The sequence below is a fragment of the Lonchura striata genome, chromosome 15 (assembly GCF_050655825.1).
Source record: "Lonchura striata isolate lonStrDom1 chromosome 15, ASM5065582v1, whole genome shotgun sequence".
NCBI lineage: Eukaryota > Metazoa > Chordata > Aves > Passeriformes > Estrildidae > Lonchura > Lonchura striata.
The window spans coordinates 5,002,204-5,021,325 of NC_140717.1; the positions used below are offsets into that span (position 1 = coordinate 5,002,204).

At 44.7% G+C, this 19,122-nt stretch overlaps 2 protein-coding genes across 3 annotated transcripts; both read left to right on the forward strand.

Annotated features, from left to right (window-relative positions):
• The first annotated feature begins 1,125 nt into the window (after nt 1-1,125).
• On the forward strand, nt 1,126-14,688 carry LOC110481387 (solute carrier family 2, facilitated glucose transporter member 11-like). The gene is made up of 15 exons (XM_077787298.2): nt 1,126-1,946; nt 2,344-2,504; nt 4,043-4,167; nt 4,418-4,547; nt 5,123-5,271; nt 5,815-6,002; nt 6,143-6,253; nt 6,759-6,860; nt 7,019-7,094; nt 7,789-7,916; nt 8,243-10,769; nt 10,864-10,910; nt 12,373-13,130; nt 13,306-13,473; nt 14,335-14,688. Exons 1-11 carry the CDS (start codon nt 1,821-1,823, stop codon nt 8,441-8,443), a joined length of 1,497 nt encoding a protein of 498 aa, XP_077643424.2. The 5' UTR covers nt 1,126-1,820; the 3' UTR covers nt 8,444-10,769; nt 10,864-10,910; nt 12,373-13,130; nt 13,306-13,473; nt 14,335-14,688.
• Nucleotides 14,689-16,801: 2,113 nt separating this feature from the next.
• MIF (macrophage migration inhibitory factor) lies at nt 16,802-19,122 on the forward strand. Of its 2 annotated transcripts, none has more exons than XM_021549982.4 (3): nt 16,802-17,027; nt 17,848-18,020; nt 18,855-19,122. In XM_021549982.4, the coding sequence occupies exons 1-3, from the start codon at nt 16,920-16,922 to the stop codon at nt 18,919-18,921; spliced, it is 348 nt and encodes a 115-aa protein (XP_021405657.1). In that variant the 5' UTR covers nt 16,802-16,919; the 3' UTR covers nt 18,922-19,122. The 2 variants fall into 2 exon arrangements, with proteins under 2 accessions (XP_021405657.1, XP_085449115.1); XM_085592989.1 differs by lacking the exon at nt 16,802-17,027 and adding an exon at nt 17,268-17,498.

Below are 19,122 nucleotides of genomic sequence, written 5' to 3' on the forward strand. Positions count from 1 at the left end.
TCATCCTCTCCTTCAAATGAAGTGTAAATGGCAAGTAATAACTAAGCCATTTACCAACTGAATACATTCAAGACCCTCTTAAAATGTGAAAGAACTGAAGTTAAAGCCTGAGAATTTCCTCTCAGAAGAAACAGACATCAATCCAGTTGTGGAAGTTAGAAAACAGCTTCAAAAGAACCTTATTTTTCATGGCAGACACAGAATAAGTACACTGAGTAGTGAAAATGCCAGACAAAACTGCATGGTGAATTATTCTCTCTACTAGCAAAGAAAAATCATCTACTGAACACTTGGCTGGTCAAACCTGGTGTACCACTGTAGAATTCTTATGTTTGCACCCCATTTCAAAATCATGGAGTAGTTCAGTTCCTTTCAGTAATGATTAAGTCACGATGTGCTCCAGTTGCTGTCACCTGGAGAGAGAACAGCTCTTTCTTGTTATGTGTCAAAGTTCTGGAGTCCACTGCCCAAGCTCCATCTAAGATTCCCAACAGAGAACTCTAAGTTTCTCACTTATACTGAGAAGTGAGCAGGTTATGATGATGGGAATCCTGTTTAAGGTGGTTTTCTCAGTCCCCTGTCCCCCTAGTAGAAGACAGAGTTCATGAAGTACACAGGTCCTGCAAGGGACACCATCCTGTTTACTTGGCCTACACATAACCGTTGGTTGAAATATTTAATCCAGCAATCCTAAACTTTGTACGACAGCTGGAATATGTGTAATTAACTCAAAAACCTCTGAAGTAAAATTTAACTTCAGTAAATGGGACTAGTTTACTGACACTGCTGTTGTATAATGTGAGCATTTGGCTCCTTTGGCAGGTAGCAGCAGAGAGCAGCAGGCATCAGCTCATTCATAGGAGATGGCTGCCTTCCTCTCCAACCTGGTGAGTACCTGCTCACATCTCCTCAGCCTCTGGCTTACAAAAGACAGAGAGTATATAATACTAGAGATTCAGGTTCTTTTTTTAAAGATTTTAAATTCCTTTGTTACAGAGACCATCTTTCCTTTCTGTGTTTAAACATCACAAAGAGCAATGGGGCTTGGGGCCATGAAGATCCTGTTGCATTGTCTTTCTATATAAGAAAATAAAATTAAGTAATGAAATGAAATGAAATAATGAAATGAAATGAAATGAAATGAAATGAAATGAAATGAAATGATGAAATGAAATGAAGTTAAATTAAATTAAAATCTAACAACAGCTCTAGCTCTTCCACCATTGACTGTGATACTTTACTGTCTTCTACATTACTGAAAACAATACTAAATATTAAGCATGCTGATTACTTTCCAAAATCATGAATATAGTAATGGTACAGAAAAAGGCTAAGAAATCATGACATCAACTTTTAAATAAATTACTTTCTTCACTTCAGCAAAAGACAATTAATATAATCCATCAAGAGTTTCCATAATCTTAAAAAGGGAAGAAGTGATACGTGTCATCATACATTATGGTTTGGTGTACATTGGTTGCTGTCCATTGCAGACAAGAGATTGATTCCCTCTTCCCCATGTCCAGGATTGACACCTTTATCCAGCCAACCTGTCAGCTGTTGCAGGCAGACAGTGAGAATTGTACTATCAGAAACACCTTTTCAAGCTCATTTTCCTTCTTGCAAGCAGAGTTATGGATTATCACCTTACACCCATGTTATTTGCTCTGGCACTGTGGCTGATGGTTGTGCTTTGGCAGCAGATTAGAGGGATTTTGAAAAATGTTTAAATTCAAAAGGATCTGAAGTGGACAAAGAGGAAGGACCAGTATGGCTATAAAGTCTCTGGACTCGCACAAAACTAGAGTAGGGAGAAGCTGATGGAGCACTTTATTTTTGCTTTGCAGGTTCAGTTCCAGGGCCTACTTCAAATGATCTTAGTGCTGGGAATTGGTGGCAGTTTCCCATATGGATTCCATATTTCTGTCATCAACTATCCTTCTGTGGTAAGTGGCCATCTCTCTGAGGCTGAAAACACAAAGGTGAGAGCCTCTGTTCTCCCACACATCCCAGCTGATATGCTTAGACCTTTGCTTTGGCTGACAGTAACATCACATGTGTAGAGAACTTTTTCTCCTTTAAAGAGCTGGAGAGCACTTTCTGTTTGAAATAAGCTCCTGCCATGAGAGTACAAGACTCCAAAGGAGGGCACAAAATGAGCTCTCAGCATGCTCACCGTGAAACTTTCTGACTGATACAGACTTGAAAAATCTGCAGTGTGATCTCAATTGTTTTACTAAAAAAGTCTCAAAGTAAGTCTAATATGAGAACCACAGGCTTGATCTGAAGTACAACAACCAAATGTGAACCCATTATCCAGGCAAATCTGGTTTTATTTTTCAGTACATCAGGAAGTTTATAAATGAAACCTGGATAGATCGACATGGCTCTCCCCTCCACCCTGAGACAATCATGCTGCTCTGGTCCTTCATTGTGGCTGTTTATGGGATAGGAGGATTCCTGGGAAGCCTTTGCTGTGGATACCTGACTACAAAATACAGGAAGTAAGTGTTTCTTGTAACAGCTCAGCAGACAGAAAGCACAGGGAAATACCAAGGTGGACAAATAAGTGCCTTCTTTTTTGGTTGAAGCAGCCCTGTTGAAGACAATTGGTTTGGTTTCCTGGCACATCCACTTTTTCCAAGCAGCCTTCTGTCCTATTTATCTGCCCTCCCCAGGGAACTGTGCTCTGGAAGGGCTGCAGGCATCATCACATCACCAGTGCCTCTGGGAGTAGTGGCACAGGGTCACATTCTCTTCAAGGTACCCTATCATTCTCATAAGATCTGCCAAGCTTTACAAACTCCAATAAAGGAGCTGTGTGCCTTGTGTGGTAACACACTCTATGCAATTACTCAAGCACCTGGAAAACATCCTTATGTGTGAAAGAAGAGTCAGACTTCCATTTAAATGCACTCATTTTAGGGTGGTGACATTACATTAAATATTCAGATCTACTATTGTGAAAATATAGAGAGGGGAGAAAAAAATTGCTTGTAATTTCACTGTAAAGATATAATCAGCACCAAAACAAATATCCAAGAAACGTCTCTGCTCTTGACAGTCCATTTTACTGAAAGCTAGTTCCAAACTATCTTTGCCACTGGACAAAGGAAGGATTCCTCACCAGTCTGGTCTGTTCTTGGTGCCTTGTGTGTAACACCACTAATTTCATTTGCAGAGAAATTGGCAAACATATCTTCTTGGTGTGACCCACTTAAAGATCTGCTCCACAACACACTGATCCAGGGGCCCCTCATTTGGGTCTCAACAAACCATCTTAACCTGCTGCCATTGTGTTCTTTCCTAACAGGTAAGTGCCCCCAAGAAATTTCTTGTGGGACACTGCCTCATCCCACACGCTGAGAGTCTCCCAAAGCTGGAAGCAGGACCATGACCTCTCCCATGGGTTATTTAACACGTGGTAGCCCAATTGCTGAATCACAGCCTAAACACAGAGTCTCTGTGATCCTCAATGTGTGCAAGGGGGGTCTTCTCTAACAAGTGTCACAGCAAAACATCTGAGTGCAAAAGATCTGGAGCCTGAGACACCAGGGTGGTGAACACACCAGCCCACAATTCTCACAAGTAACTTTTGAAATGAAATATGCCTCCAAAAAACTCTGTCTGCCATCTCAGAGCACCCATTTAACCAGGAGTGTCATTATTATGAGCCATTCTAGAATGGAACCAGTGGACTCTGTTTCTGGGGAAAAACCTGACATTTTATGAAGACTTATAGCCACATCAAAAATCTTGATGACAAACTGGGCCAGTCCTTCAATCTTTCTCCCTACTTGTACTGTGGAAATGCCAACAAACTTTAAATTCTAACCTAAAAAAATTATTAACTCAAATCTAAAAGATCTTAAAGTTTTAAAGAGACATTTTGAATATCCTAAGTTGAAATTATTTCAGCCATTCCTCAAAACAGGAGGAACGGCTGTACCATGCTTCCTGTCACAGCAAGAGTAGTCAAAAGAGTACAAGAGGTTCTCATTTCACACTAAATTCTCAATGACTTTTTTTTTTTCTCCTTTAGGAAAAAGTGTCAAATGTTCACCAACCTGATCATGTTGGTAGCTGCACTTTTCATGGCCCTCAGTAAAACAGCCAAATCCTTTGAGATGGTTCTGGTTGGGCGTTTTCTCTATGGCATTGGTGCAGGTATGTCACCATGGCCTGCATCCTGCAGGCCCCTGACTTGCTGTCCTGGGCTTGTCTCTACAGCCATCCTTGAAGAATGGTTTCTAAAGCAAACAAAACCAGGCACTATTAAAAGTGAAAAATAGCATCTCTTTTGCAAAAAAATGGTAATCGAAATAGCAGAGTGAATGCAAACAATATAAGAGAGAAGAGTCAAAAGCTAAGCTTTTCTAAATATTTAAACTGCTATTTATCCTCTTGTATGTTCAAGGTTTTTCTCTCAATATACATCCTCAGTATGTAGGAGAGATTTCACCCAAGAAGTTGCGTGGGTTTACCAACTCCACTGTTGCTGTTTTTCTGACCCTGGGAAAACTCACAGGACAGGTTGTTGGACTACGGTAAATTCTCCAATTTTTCTATCACGTTACACTAAAAGTAGAAATGTTTCTCTAACTTTACCCTCTCCCTAGTCAGTGACTGAGAAACACTCTCCTCCTCCCCAAAACATGCCTTAGCTTATGCCAGAAGAAAAATATTGATTGTATTTGAGGGAAATACAGTTTTAAATATAGAAGGCAGAAAATTATTTACTTATAATTTGATTTCTTTTTATTTCCACACTCTTTTAACTAGGAGACTTCCCCTTCAAAATTCATTATACTAACACGAAAAGTCTTAGCAAATGTTTGGCTCTTGTGGCCAAGCAGTGGTCAAATGAGTCTCATCAGCTCTCTAGACATTATACTGGGTTCTAATGATATTCAGAAAGATTTTCAAAATATCAGATAATTCCTTTAAAATAAATTGTCAGAAATAAAAATAGCCAAATATGTGAAATCTGCCCAACTAAAATTCAGGGCTTAACTCCAGTGAACCCTTGAATGGAATCTGAGCAATCTTTATCACTCAGAAAAACTTCCTGAACATTCATTCCGTTATTTCAGCATAATTTTGTTTCACATACACTTTCCAGGGAGATTTTAGGAAGCGAAGCTTTGTGGCCATGGTTGTTAGCATCTAGTGGACTTTCAGCATTGATTCAACTGGTTACCCTCCCATTTTTCCCTGATTCACCATCCTACCTCCTGATACAGAAGGGTAATGAGGAAGCCTGCAGGAAAGGTAGAGTGTCTGCTTTCCTCACTTACTTCCCTTCATCTGCTGCGCCACAGGGAGAGCCTCTGCAGAAGAGGAGGCAGGGCAGAGCTGTGCTGCACGGTGCAGTGCCATGGAGCACAGGCAGTTTCACAGCTGAGGTACCCGTGGCAATGGCTGTGTTAACCTGGGCCTCACTCAGCCTCATTCAGTCCATGAAGTGAAGAAACACAGATGTGTATCAGCACTCCTAACATTTCCCACCTTGGTGGGCACTGCTTTATTTCTTTAAAGGAAATGGTTCAGGCAGCTGTCCCGTTTTGTATTGTTAAATAAAAAGTACTCAAATGTTTACTTCGTTCACAGTAAACTCCACATTAGAAAGCTGTGCTATACTGACAACCAGACAGACAAAATCCTTCCAATTGCCCACTGCCCCTGCAGCAACCAAATGGCAGAAGCAGCACCAGCACCTACTGCAATGGACAGGCAGCCTAAAGGGTTGAATGCAACCATCCCTAATGGAGCTATCCTGGCAGGATAATCCACTTCCTTCTTTCTCCCTTACAGCCATCAGGAAGCTCTGGGGGGATGGAGACTACCAAGCAGAAATCGATGACATTATGAAGGAGAAGGGTGCGGCGGCGAGCACGAAAACCTTGCGTGTCCTGGAAGTGCTAAAAGAGCGATCTTTGCGCTGGCAGCTCTACGTTTTGATGATTGTCATGACCACGCTGCAGCTCTGTGGAATAAATGCAGTTGAGTGCTCTCTTTATCCCCAGGACAAGAGAGGCAGCATAACAAACTTCTGAAAGACAAAATTATTAAACCAGCTTAGAATTGTATCTCAAATGCAACACCTTTTTTCACAGATTAATTTCCTCTCTGCTTTTTTCAGATATACTTCTATTCTTTTGAAGTATTCCATACAGCCAAGTTTGAAGAATACCTTATCCCATACATGTCCCTGGGAGTTGGGCTGTGTGAGTGCTTATCCACCATACTGTGTGTAAGTTTTTTCAGATTTGAGTTTGAAGGAAAAAGTTTAATGTGGTCAACAACTGTGCCTTTCCTTTCTTATTACTGGGCTCAGGGAAATTTTGCATAACCTAAGCCACATCTTCCTGCTTCTGCAAAACCACAGGCAGGATACAAAGAAATTTTCCCCCCAAATTATTTGCATGACTGTGTGTCTTTAGACTCACTTTTTTCTGCAAAATAATAATCTTCTGATGTCCTGGATTAGATGTGTGTACATACATGTGGACAATTTGACATATGCCAGCATACAAAAGAGGGAACTGTCTAAAAACACCTTAGGATTGACTAATAAACACAGCTTAATTAATAATGAATTTGTTTTGAAGAAATCAATCAAATTCCTTAGGAACTAAGAGACTGTCAAATGACACTGGCTATTATTTAGACAAGTCTTCTGCACAGAACACATGGAGAGAGGAGGAATTATTTCCTTTGAGGACTGGGGTTTGTGAGACATGTTTTCTGCTTTCCAGAGCACCCTTATAGACCGGTTTGGGCGGAAGGTGCTGCTCTGGGGTGGATATTTGCTGATGTGTTCTGTGCTGGCACTGCTCACCATGACCCTGTCACTGCAGGTAAAGAGGCAGCAGCCTCCAAGCCACTTCCCCAACCCCTTTTTCTGCTCTTAACTTGCAGGAGATGTATAAAAACTTCAGCCAGTGGCAGGAAATACAGAGCTCTGCTATTATGTCCTGTGTCTAATGGTTTGGTATCACTGGTTTCTCACTTTTAGCATCGTTTTTTCTGGATGCATTACTTCAGTGTTATCTTGATCTTCCTGTTCGTGGTCTTCTTTGGAGTTGGACCATGTGAGTACACCAGTGGTTATGCTGGGAGGAAATTTGGTGTTGTATTGGTTGGCAACACAACTGGCAGAGGAAGAACAGGCTGGTGTCTTGCTAAAAAGTTCTGGAAATTAAGGAGGGAAGGGCAGACACATACAAGTGGGAGATGCACATGTAGAAGTGGATGAAGAAGAAGATGGAAAAGGATGCAGACACCTCAAATTTTATTGCTGATCACATGATCTGAATAATTTAAAAGAGTATCATCTTCTCCAGAGGGTGTGAGATAGAAATTTCAAAACAATTTCTAAATTAATCAGCTAAAAACAGGATTCTAGACATTGTCAGGTATGTTTTAGTAATCGTCTTCAAAAACTTAGCAAGTTAAACTTATGCCTCCCAACATGCTCCAGGTGGAAGTGGACACAGGAGCCAAAAGGGAGGCTGGTTTTATAAACCCTGCACCAGTAACAACTGCCAGTGCAATATGGAACTGCACAGATCCACTGATACCAAAAAAATGACTCAGTACATACAAGAGGAACCTAAATTAACTGCTGGATTCCATTTCTGGAATCAAGGTCTTTCACCCTCACAGCAGAGGCCATCTCCCAACAGGTGACCTATTCTGCCTGTCTGGCCTCTCTGCCACTGGAGGAGCTTCAGCAAAAGCAAGGAAATAAATAAACCTGGTGTGTGTTTGGCTTTGCTTTTTCAGCTGGAGCCACCATATCTGTGATGGTTGAAATCTTCAGCCAGTCATACAGACCATCAGCCTTTCTGATTGTTGGCTGCATCAACTGGATGGGACTGTTTGTACTTGGGATGATTTTTCCAGTAATTGTTGTAAGTGACTCTCAGAGAATCCCTCTTTCCAGGCTAATGTATTTCTGAATGCCAAAAAGGGGCAAAATTATAACAATAAATTGCAATGGCATGCAAAGCTTAGCACTCTGTCCAAACACCAAACGTGCTCAGAAATTCCCCAGGAGCAGCAATTGGACTCAGGTCAAACATGGCCACTGGGAACTCCTGGTTTGGTACCTGTCCTGGACTGTGTATTGAGCACACCTTTGAATTTGAACTTCTAAGACACAGGCTTGCACTAAAGGGCAGGGAAATAGAAATAAGTTTCTTATTTTCCTTACATTGTCTTGCTTTTCTGCCTGCAGGCTAATCTTGGACCCTTCTGCTTCCTTATCTTTTTGGGAACCCTTGCTTTATCAGCAATTTTCATCTACCTGTATCTTCCTGAGACCAAGGGAAAGTCAATCATGGAAATAAAAGCAGAATTCAACAAGCTGAACTTTGGGAAAAAAGAAACCTCTGAAAATAACTTTCCTAAGGAACAGTTGCCTTGCACCAAGCTCTGAATATTCAGAGAAGAAATTTGCATCTCTTAGAAAAGACAGGAAATAATGTTGCAACAGAACTAAAAAGGAAACATTAAAAACAGTCTGCAAGCTCTTCTGTCTCATTTGTTTTTTTTTTCTTTTTTAAGATAGATATGAAACTCATTATTCTAGAGTAACACTAAGTATCTCATAAGCAGGAACCTGCTGGCAAAAATTTCAGAGAAGAGTATCAGAAATACAAAGGAACAAGTGAAATATTTTAAGAAGATGAACCAAGGTAAAGAATTATGAGGAAAGTCCAATAACCAACAATCATGAGGCTGGGGAAGCATAGAAGTCTAAAGTATTTGGCTGACAGGCATGCAGAGGGAAAGCTAAACCACAGTTTAGGGTGACCCAAGACAATACAGACTAAAAATTAACACCTCAAATTAGGAAAACAGGTTTCAGCATGACAACAGAAAAAAGTATTGAAAGTGAAATTTGCTGTGCAACAGTCCTAGAGATGTAATAGAAATCTCAGTGGAAAACATTCCAGTAATTCTAGGCAGGAAGAAGGACCTGCTAAACTGAGATATTCTTGCATGCAAATGAAGTAAAATGACTGCTATAAAATAAAGCAGGCTCTGGAGAGCATCTCTGGTGTCTAAGGAACTGATTTTCAACCTGGTGCATCAACTTCTGGGAATTACATCAGATGTTTTCACAGAAGAAAGAGTTTGTTTTGGAAATGTTTTTCTTGTTATGTAAGCAAGCTGGGAATAATGACTGATTATTGTACCCAGCAGTAAAAATAGGTTGTGAAGTTCATTGGAAATAGTCTAAGTTTTTCCAAGTGACCAATAACCAGTAGAAAATGCCTTGTAACTAAACACTTTGGATCATGCCACCTGCCTTCCTCTAACCACTGAAGAAAAAATGAATCAATATTACAAACTACAGCTCCTCACAGATGGAGGTGTCACTTGTGTTTGTTTTTAGCACTTTGGCTTAGGAAATATACCCTGAAAAGTTTTTTTGTAAACCAGATTTTATTTCTGGGGTTTTTTTAAGGTTTTTATTATTTTCAGAACGCATACAGGAAGCACAATCCACAAACGTGGGCTGTAAATGAACACTGACACGGTAAGTTCATCTCCTGACTTTTTTATTTGCTGACTTTTTACAGCAAGGGTGCTAGAGTGAAGGAACTAACTTAAAATCAACGTACACCACACAATTATAGAATGGATTGGGTTGGAAGGGACCTTAAAGATCATCTAGTTGTACCCCCCTGCCATGGGCAGGGATGCCACCATTTAGGTCAGGTTGCTCAGGGCCCAATCAATCTGACCTTGAACACAATCAGCTTCAGCACATTCATACTGAAGTTTTCACAAATTAAAAGTGTTTACTTCAATTACACCGTTCAATACAATCATTTAGTGCAAGCTATAGAAAGCCTGGAGAAAATGAAAAGTTTCCTTAACTCAGAAACTACTGGGCATAAAGACACCCACCACTTTTAACATGGAGAGATGGTCAAGCCATTTATTTTATCCCCACCAGCATTTTCAACCTGCTTTCCCCACACATCTCACTGTGAACACCCCCTACCAAATACCCTGTGATCCTCCTAAATCACTTCTCTCATGTAGGGCTCTTCTGGGCAGCAGTGAGAACTGATCCCAGCCTTGCCACACACTCCCCAAAGTTTGGATAAAAGCTGCTCATGTCAGGAAGCCTGTGGATTTCCTATCTCTCAGGAGTTATGACTGCTATGGAACTATTTGCACAACAAAGGAGCAAGTTGAAAACAAGCCTTCGCTGAGCACATAGAATCCATCACCACGGAGAAAATCAAGACTCTGATTTTAAGGCATCTTTGTGGTGACTTAGTCATGGTTCAGGAAAGGTCTGCACAACATGTGTCACTGGGTTTTTTTTGTTATGATCTATTCCACAGAGAAAGTTTCAGACCTCACAACTGAATAATTCACTCAATTTTTAAGAAACAATTACTAGGCTTTCATAAAGAGGTGCATTACAACCTACACTCAGTCTCTGAAACACTTGTTTTTCCCCTGGTTTCATGATTGGGCTGTATCCAAACATGAGGGGTCATTTTGGATGCTTTGGTTGCAGAATGCAAAAGCTGGGTTCCCTCCCTGGCCAGGGCACTGGCTGTCTGTGTTAGCAGCCTGCAGATTGGGGCACATTCAGCCTCACCTCTCCTGAGACACTCCCACCCCTCTCAATGCACCTGCTGAAGGTACCACTGACTGTTCAGAGGCTCCTGAGGTCCTTACTGGCACAGAGGGCTGAGCCAGCTTGTGGGTGAGTTAGAAATAAAGCTGAGAACAAGGTGAGCTGAAAAAAAACCTGCTCATCATCCAAAGATGCCTAAATTCACTACAAACAAAAATATAAGCAGGATAAACTTCTGGAATCTTTTGCAGGGGAGCTCACCCAACAATTATCAAAAGCATTGGGCAAACCAGCACAGGTAAGTCCATTTCCTGAAATGTTTTCCTTCTTTAGTCAGCTGTGCCTGTGCAATGAGTGTTTCTGAGTGATAGCCTTGATAAACTAATATAGCTAATGACTCACCAGGATTTGCAGTCTTCTCTCTGGGAGAATATCAAATACTTGTTTACTGTAACTTAGTTTCCTTGAGGTCTCAAAACCTGGAGTATTCAACCTAGCTTTGTGTAGGATGTTACTGCATGTAGTTATCTGTATGTGAAGACACTGGGTGTATGTGGGGATGTATCCACAGGAACCTGTGAATACCTCTCAAGAATCTGGCTGACTGAAAAGCAAACCTCACCCTCCACTTCCTTGCTGAGTCCTGTTAAGTGCCTGTCATTTGCCACCTAACTGCCTGTAGCCTGGTGGTTACAGCTGAAGTACAAAAATTATTTATTCAGCTTGCCTGGACATCTGGCAAAAATATCTGTGTGGCATCCTGCTATTTGAGTCAAAATACCAGAGTATAAACTGCCTGCTGGTTTCACTACCAAACTGGAGGGGTTTTACTTGCCAAATCATATGGCATATGCTACTGAAGGGAAGTCCTGAAATACTGGTATTGAGGGTCTTATAGGGATTTATAAGGCTGTTATTTTCTTAATACCAACTGGTCACTAGTCACTGTTTCAGTTGTACTGAAGGTTGTAGAACATGAAAAAGCAAAAGAAAACTTCTCTACTGAGCTGTAAACTTCATAACATGAGCAGTACCTCAGTTGCTGTAGCAGCAGTAGCTTTAGTGAATTGGCTATGGATCTGTAGCCACTTGTTTAAGCACCCTTTGTGCATATTCACAGCCCATTTTCAGAAAATGTTTATTTTGCTTCGGGAGTGATGCTTTGAAACTGTAGAAAGAAATAAGTTTCGGTGCCTATAGAAAGGGCTCTGAGGGCTCCCCAGCAAACCTTTCTCAATGCACTGGGACACCTGAACACATTGAATTCTTATGTAAAACTGATGTGTTTTATCCCCCTTTTAAAAAGCCAGTTTTTATCAGTCTAGCAAACAAGTATTTGCTGTTGGGGGGGGCAAGGGGTGTGTCTTTCATAACAGCTTCTGAATATAAAGCTAGAGGCCAGGGCTGGGATACAGCTGGAACAGGTTTGTGCAGCTGTGTGGAAGGGATATGTAATGGGACTTAGAAATATACAGGGAATAACAAAGAGATTTTTCTGAAGAGGACATACAAGCTCTTCGTGACAAAGGAGGCAATAGGAAAGGGAGAGTCTCTTAGTTATAACACAGAAAGAAGGAAAGGATTAGGGTGGGCTGGAATGCAGAGCTTTCCTCTCACAGGAAACTACCATTTGGGAAAAATACAGATTTTTAATCAAACTGAGTTTTTTCCTACTGGAAGAACGGTTTCAAATATTTTCAAACTGGTCTAAGAAGAAAATAATGCTGATTAATGCCTCAACTTTATTTTTCTTTTAATAGTGATAACCTGCTTCCTGGGGAGGAGTTAAAGGCATGGATGTACCTACGTTTGGCATCAAGTCAAGAGCACGTGGTGTCCAGACAGGGTAGAATAGGGCCAAGCAAGTGGTGCCTCAGCAGGATCTCCTTGGCTTATCCTGTACTGCTGTGGTCCGATGCACCTTACACCCAAACAAACTGTAAATGATGGCCAAAACTAATTACCCAGACAACTCCTGGTACTCAGGCTAGCTTGTTTTACCAAGAGGGTTAATTGCTGCTGAGTTCCAACGATGCGCTGCTAATAAACGTGGGTAAGAACAGCACAGAAGCCAGATGAATGCCAGAGGAACTGATCCCCAGATTCCCCAGTGTGTGGATCTGACATTGTGTATTAGCAGCAGGGAAAATCGTGGGCAGGTCATTAATATTAACATAGATACTTTCTTCTGTTTTCCTGATATCAAGAACAAAAGCAGGATTAGGCTGTATTTTGTTTAACGAGGTGGATGTTGATTTGGGCCTCTGCTGTGTCAGCTCACATTTACCTCAGCAGGGAAGACTGCAGCAGGAGCCAGTGAGGTGCAAAATCTCTCTGGAACGCAATGCGGCAGCAGGACCATTGCACACCCCCTCGCCCCTGACCTTCCCACACAGGCAGGGAGAGCCTGGTGGCTTGGAGGAGGTGCTGCAGATATTACAGGTCACTGAGCTCCTGGAGCACCTGGACTAGGAAGCCTAAAAACTGTGGAGTCTTTGTACTGGCCTTTGACACAGGAGTATCTTGGAGTAGAATGCAGATCTAGACAGTAAGATGTTAACAAATTTAAGCCTTGCATATCAAAAACATGCACTTATTTTCACTGCAGTTTAGGTACATAAATGCCTTCCTGGATTTTCAAAACTTTTCTTAATACAGCAAAGAAAATAATATTAATTTTCTTCTTCCAACAGTATTTAGCAGATCTCTCCTGATCAAGTGATGTCCTTCAGTGGCTCCACAGACCCTTGTGCTATGTGCTTTCTCTACAGCATTGGAAAGAGAGGGGAGCAGGAGAACAAGGTTTGGTCCAAACTGCTTTGTGATCTGATGAGCAAACAACTGAAAATACCATTTGACAGGTGAGCTCATACAGCAATTTGTCTGACATGACTTTCCACAGACTGTTAAAACTATTCATCCCAGGCTGGTCCTTTGGTGTTCCCTATTAATGTGCTGATTAAAGAGATTAAATGCCAAGTCAACTGAGCAACTCCCCAGCTAAAAAGAAAAAATGAGCCACTGCATGAGCTGCAATGCCACTGTCCAGAAGCTGCAGAATTCCTTGGTTAAAATGATGTAGGTTCAGGCATGTATGTACCCACAGACATCATGTGCAAAAGACCAGGTACAGACACAAGAACGTGATCACTAGGAACTCCAGGATGCAAGTGGATGAGGCATTAAAAGGGGCAGGAGGAAAGTGTAGGGAATGCTGGGCTCCAGGACAGCTTGGATGGAGACAGAGATCTCTGCAGGCTGCTCTTGGGATATCAGGTGTATTAGGGCTGGTGAAAGGTCTTGCTTGGAGCTGCCAGACGCAGCTGAGGCCTGAGGGGATCGGAGAGGGGAGAGACAAGGGGTAGAGAGGATGTTCTAGGAGAGGGTGGAAGTTCCAAGAGGGGGGAAGTTCCAAGAGGGGGGAAGTTCCAAGAGGGGGGAAGAAAGTTCCCAGAGGGTGTCTGGCCCCTCGGAGCCCCTTCTCAGGGGGCTTCAAGGTGGGCTGGAACAAGACTTGGGCCAATGGGGTCACAGACACCTGATGTTTCAGGGGAGGGTTACAGGTGTGGGATGAACAGTACATTTTGGGGGTTGAGATGGAACAGTCCATTTGACTTTTGGACTTATCTGTAGGTAAGGGTATTGTCCAGCCAGTAGGGAGGATTGTTTTCATCCTGGCTGTACTATTGTGAATAATTATATTTATCCGTCCTTCCCAACAGGAAAGGAGTGTAAGACCTTGGAAGGATAAAGCCCATGGGGAGATCTGCAGCATGGCCATGTGTCCTGGTGCAGGAGCACCCTGACCAGCCTGCAGCACTCTGCTCTCAGCTGATAATGGTGCCTGTCTTCCCTTCCAGAACCTACATCAGCTTCTTTGACATCAGTCCTGGCAATGTGGGCTGGAATAACACCACCTTTGCTTGAGGTGCCCTTAGGTGATCACAGCTTATCCCTGAACACTCATCATGGTTTGAGAACTGCAGTTCCAGTCACCTTCTGGCATCTGCCAAATGCTGCTACTCACTGCTGTTTAATATCTTGCCTGCTGCTTAAATAAAAATGCATCAAAAATCTTATGTCTGAAACCTTCTTGTTATGCTGGGAAGAACTGTAGTTGAGATGAAGGGTGTCTTCTCAAAATACTCTCTTAAGAGAAGCTTTTCTTTCAAAAAACTTCAGTCATATATGAATATTCCTTTTGCCTTTGTCCTGTCCATGCTCAAGAGATACATCTCAAGAAGAGATAAATATATCTTGACCTGGTTTCAAGATATATTTAAGTTAATAGATGTGCAAATGTTGCACACGGACCTCCCTTCAAAAGGAGAGATAACATTGTTATCTCTTATTTAAAAGGAATTGATTGCAGTCCAGGTCTTCTTTAGGCCTAACACTACAGGGACATCTAGCTGAGTAGCAGGAAAACTTGTGCTGTGTCTCCCAGGCCTCAGCACAGGCAGAGAGAGTGAGTGGAAAAAACCACTGTTCACTGCTGTGCCCTCCCCTTTTCATCCATTGAACAATTTGTAGTGACAGTGAAGATTAGAGCACAGCTCAGAATGAGGCAGAGGCACAGCAAGCCACAGTAATTCCCAGGGACTGAAGTGGTGAATTAATTATGAAAGGAAAATTTGCATCCAAATATTTATTATTTAAGCCCTTGGTCAGATAAGAACATTTGCTTCCAAAGTAAAATAAAAGATTGAGTAGAGATGTTTCCTGAAATTCTATAGTTAAGTGTATTGTGAGTTTTTTCTGGAAGAGCAAACCTTCTAACACCCGTTTTCTGAACTCTATTGTTAACATCCCATTGTGTCCCTACCACAGCTTTGCTTTGCAGCCACAGACTTTAAATACAGACCTGAACCTCAATCAATAAAAATGCTTTGTTGGGATAACAAGCTGCTTTGGTGAAAATGTCTTTCTTAGTCAGGGAGGCAAAAGAGAATTAAATTGCAGATGTCTCTCCATCGAGTGGCAGCATAGCCAGGGGCTGCCACTCTGGGCTGGCAGGCCACAGGCCAAGCACACCAGTTGTGAAGTTGCTCTCAAGCTTTTCTCCCTGCACAGGTAGAAAACACCACCTCCATGCAACAAACCTGGGAGGCAGGAAGGTGAGAGGAATAAGTAGGACTATGCAACAGCAGGGAGCTGAGGATATCAAAGAGGGGAAACTTAATCAGTTCTTAGTGGCTGTTCTTAAGCACTGTTAATCACTAGAAAAGGAAGTGCTCCAGTCCTCAGCATTATAACCCGTGTCACTCCAATGCACTCCTGTATGACACCATCCCTGACTCCTCATTCAGGGCTACGAGTGTCCACGTCTGTAACATGGATGTGTTCATGTCTGTAACATGGGCAAGCTCTCTAGCAGCACGACTGCTGTGTGTGCAATGTCTGGGCAGAGAGGGCTCCGGGCCAGATCCTATTTAGCCTTCCTGTGAGTCATTTCGTGAGCAGAGCAGCGCTGCCGCCGTCGGGGCAGGCAAGAGCCAGGGTGGGGAGCCATGCCCTGGCAGCCTACGTGCACCACATCACACAGCGCAGCATGCGGCTCGGCTCTGCTGCCTCTCACCTCCCAAAAGGCACGCACCAATTCATTCCGAAGCAAAACGAAATTCACTTCTGCCTTTTTCCAGTAGAAAAATATGATGTGCAAAGTGGGAGGCTGAGGAGCAATAGGTAACTTTTAATTCGACTGAAATACATTAGATAATAATTAATAGGCAGCAAGGCACACGTTTCTGCTTACACCGAGCTAAAGCTGTACACACCATCAAGCAAAACCACTACAAGTGTTACTTTATTTTGAAAAGGAAAAAAATTTCCGAGTCAGGGCAAGCATCCCTTTTTGCAACCGCCAAGCCAAGGCCTATATCCCTCTCTGGGCCGAATCCCGCAGAAATCAGTGGGAGTGCCCCAGAGCTACTATCGCAGCGTTCATACCACGTTATGTATGAGCTGCCCAGCGCTCCCGGACTCCGTTCCAGGAAGGAGCCTGCAACAAACCCTCAAAAAATGTTCAATGATAGAAACAAAGCCAAGGAATAACGGCGGAGCGGGGGGAACCTCCGGTCGAGAGACAGCCGCGGGAAAAGTCAGCACGGCACTGCGGGGACCGCGGAGCCGGTGCGAGCGTGTGTCCCCGCCCCGCTCCCTCCCCTGCCTGCCGGGCGGGGCCGCTTTACGTCCGGGGCGGCTTGGCGCACTAAAAGCGCCGCTGACGCCTCCCCGCTCCACTGTGTCGGTCCCGCCGCTCGCTTAGGTTTGCATCGCCGGCCCCGCCACCCCCACCGCCGCCACCATGCCCATGTTCGCCATCCACACCAACGTCTGCAAGGACGCCGTGCCCGACAGCCTGTTGGGCGACCTCACCCAGCAGCTGGCCAAGGCCACCGGCAAGCCCGCGCAGGTGAGGGCGGGGAGCGGGGCGACACGTGCGCGGCGGGCCCGGCGCAGGGGCGGCGCGGAGCGGCCCGCGGCCGTCTCCGCTCCCGCGGGCCCGGGGCGGGCGGGCCGCGGCGGCCGCACAGCGCGGCGGCGGCCCCGCTGCTCCGGGGGAAGGAGCTGGTGCCCGTTCCACGCCGCGGCGCCGCGTGTGCCGATGCCCGGCCCCTGGCGGGAGCGGCACCGGGCCGGCGGGGGCGCGGCGCTCACGTAGCCGGGGATGTGCTGCGCCTGTGCTGGCGGTCGCGATTCGAGCGGCGGAGCTGCGCAGTGGCGCGGACGCACCCGGGCAGAGGCTCGGGCAGACCGAGCGCTCCGAGCAGCTCCCGCCGGCTCAGCCGTGGGACACGGCCCCTCCCGGGCCAGACCGCGGCAGCGCCAGGAGCCCGATGTGACGGAATCGCTGCCCGGCTCTCCGGCGGGTTTGATTTGGGATGTGAGCCCTGGCACGCAGGCAGTTCTGGGGCCTTTATCTCGCTCCGCCCCGCGCGGTGGCGAGGCTGCGGCGGGCAGCAGCGCCTGCCGCGCCGGCGGCTTTGTGCACACACAGCCGCGTTCCTAAAGCTCAGAGCCGGGCCGAGGGTCCCCGCAGCCCCCAGGGCCGTGCCCCCCATGGGGGCTGCCGGGCCTGAGCCTCCCCTGGGGCTGGGAGGGGCGCAGGGGGCAGCACTGAAGAGCTGCCTGACCCCAGTACAACTGCTCTGTGAAGAGTTGGTACCTAAAGCAGATTTCCGTCAGGAGAGGGCATTTCAGACAGCCTGTAACAGAGTGCTTCCCTCCCGCAGTACATAGCTGTGCACATCATACCTGACCAGATGATGTCCTTTGGTGGCTCCACTGATCCCTGCGCGCTCTGCAGCCTCTACAGCATCGGCAAAATAGGAGGGCAGCAGAACAAGACTTACACCAAGATGCTGTGTGATCTGATCTCGAAGCACTTGCACGTATCTGCAGACAGGTAAGGCTGGGACATGGTTTAACCATATTTACCTGGCTTTCTGAAACCGCTTTGAGAAGTCTGTTTAAAAATTTAAAATGCCAGGAATAAATCCATGTGTTTTGGAAAATTCCAAGTGATTACTTGCAGCACTTTCACGTCCACATAAGAATTCAGTGCCTGTGTCTTTCCCTGGAGAGTCCCCTGTTCAGTGGCTTCCTGCTTCTGAGAGTAGGGAAAAACACCACAGCACTGACAAGCTGCCCAGTGTGTCTTTTGCCTCTGAGGTGTGATGTCTTGCCCTCTGGGGAAGCAAGGCTGAAAGCAGGAGCGAGGAGCAGTAACAGGCTGGAGCTGAGACAGAAGCAGAAGGCAGCAGGCTGAGAGCAGCTCCCCTGCAGGCTGCGGAGTTCAGCGATGCCTGTGTGCAGCTGTGAAGGATGGGAAGAACCTGGTGCCATCAGGGTTGAAGGGAGACAGCAGAGCCAGGCCTGAGGGCATGCTTAACTCCCAAGGCTGCCAGTCTGTGTGACACATGTGAGGGCCTGCAGGGCTCAGAAACAAAAGGGGCTGATCTCCGGAAATTCTTGACAGGCTGCAAAACAAAATCTGTCTGGTGTCTGGACAGTCCCTGACTGCATAATAATTGTATTTTAAAAAAAGAGGAAAAAGTACAGTTTTGAGGACTGAGAAATACTGAAGCTGTTTGGAGGCTCCACCAGTTTTTTTGGTAAAGATGAAGCTTGATGCTTTTTCAAGCAGAAGAATGGGAAGCACTCTCCCCTGTTATGTTATCCCAGCTTATATAAATGAGTTAATAAGGTCATTGTATTTCTTCCTGTACCTCATCTGCAGGGTCTACATCAACTACTTCGACATGAATGCTGCCAACGTGGGCTGGAACGGCTCCACCTTTGCATAGAGCTTTCCTTTCTGTCTGAAGAGGCTGTTCCTGGAGCTCCCCTCACCCTGCCCTGTAGCAGAGACCGCAGCACAAATGGCCCCATGTTGCACTTTGTGCACTCTCACAGATTGATGTCTCCTTGCTAGTGTGTTTAAATATTGCTGCTTCAACATTCCTCTGTTTTCTCTGTGTAGAAAACAAATAAAGATTTAGAAGTAA

What these genes read in the sequence shown, in the direction of transcription:
- MIF (XM_085592989.1), top strand. Translation starts at nt 17,283, where the DNA reads ATGTGCTGCGCCTGTGCTGGCGGTCGCGATTCGAGCGGCGGAGCTGCG. An exon ending in CGGCGGGTTTGATTTGGGAT is followed by an intron (nt 17,499 to 17,847) that starts GTGAGCCCTGGC and finishes TCCCTCCCGCAG; the next exon opens with TACATAGCTGTGCACATCAT. An exon ending in TTGCACGTATCTGCAGACAG is followed by an intron (nt 18,021 to 18,854) that starts GTAAGGCTGGGA and finishes CCTCATCTGCAG; the next exon opens with GGTCTACATCAACTACTTCG.
- LOC110481387 (XM_077787298.2), top strand. Translation starts at nt 1,821, where the DNA reads ATGGAGCACTTTATTTTTGCTTTGCAGGTTCAGTTCCAGGGCCTACTT. An exon ending in TCTCTATGGCATTGGTGCAG is followed by an intron (nt 4,168 to 4,417) that starts GTATGTCACCAT and finishes TGTATGTTCAAG; the next exon opens with GTTTTTCTCTCAATATACAT. An exon ending in GGACAGGTTGTTGGACTACG is followed by an intron (nt 4,548 to 5,122) that starts GTAAATTCTCCA and finishes TACACTTTCCAG; the next exon opens with GGAGATTTTAGGAAGCGAAG.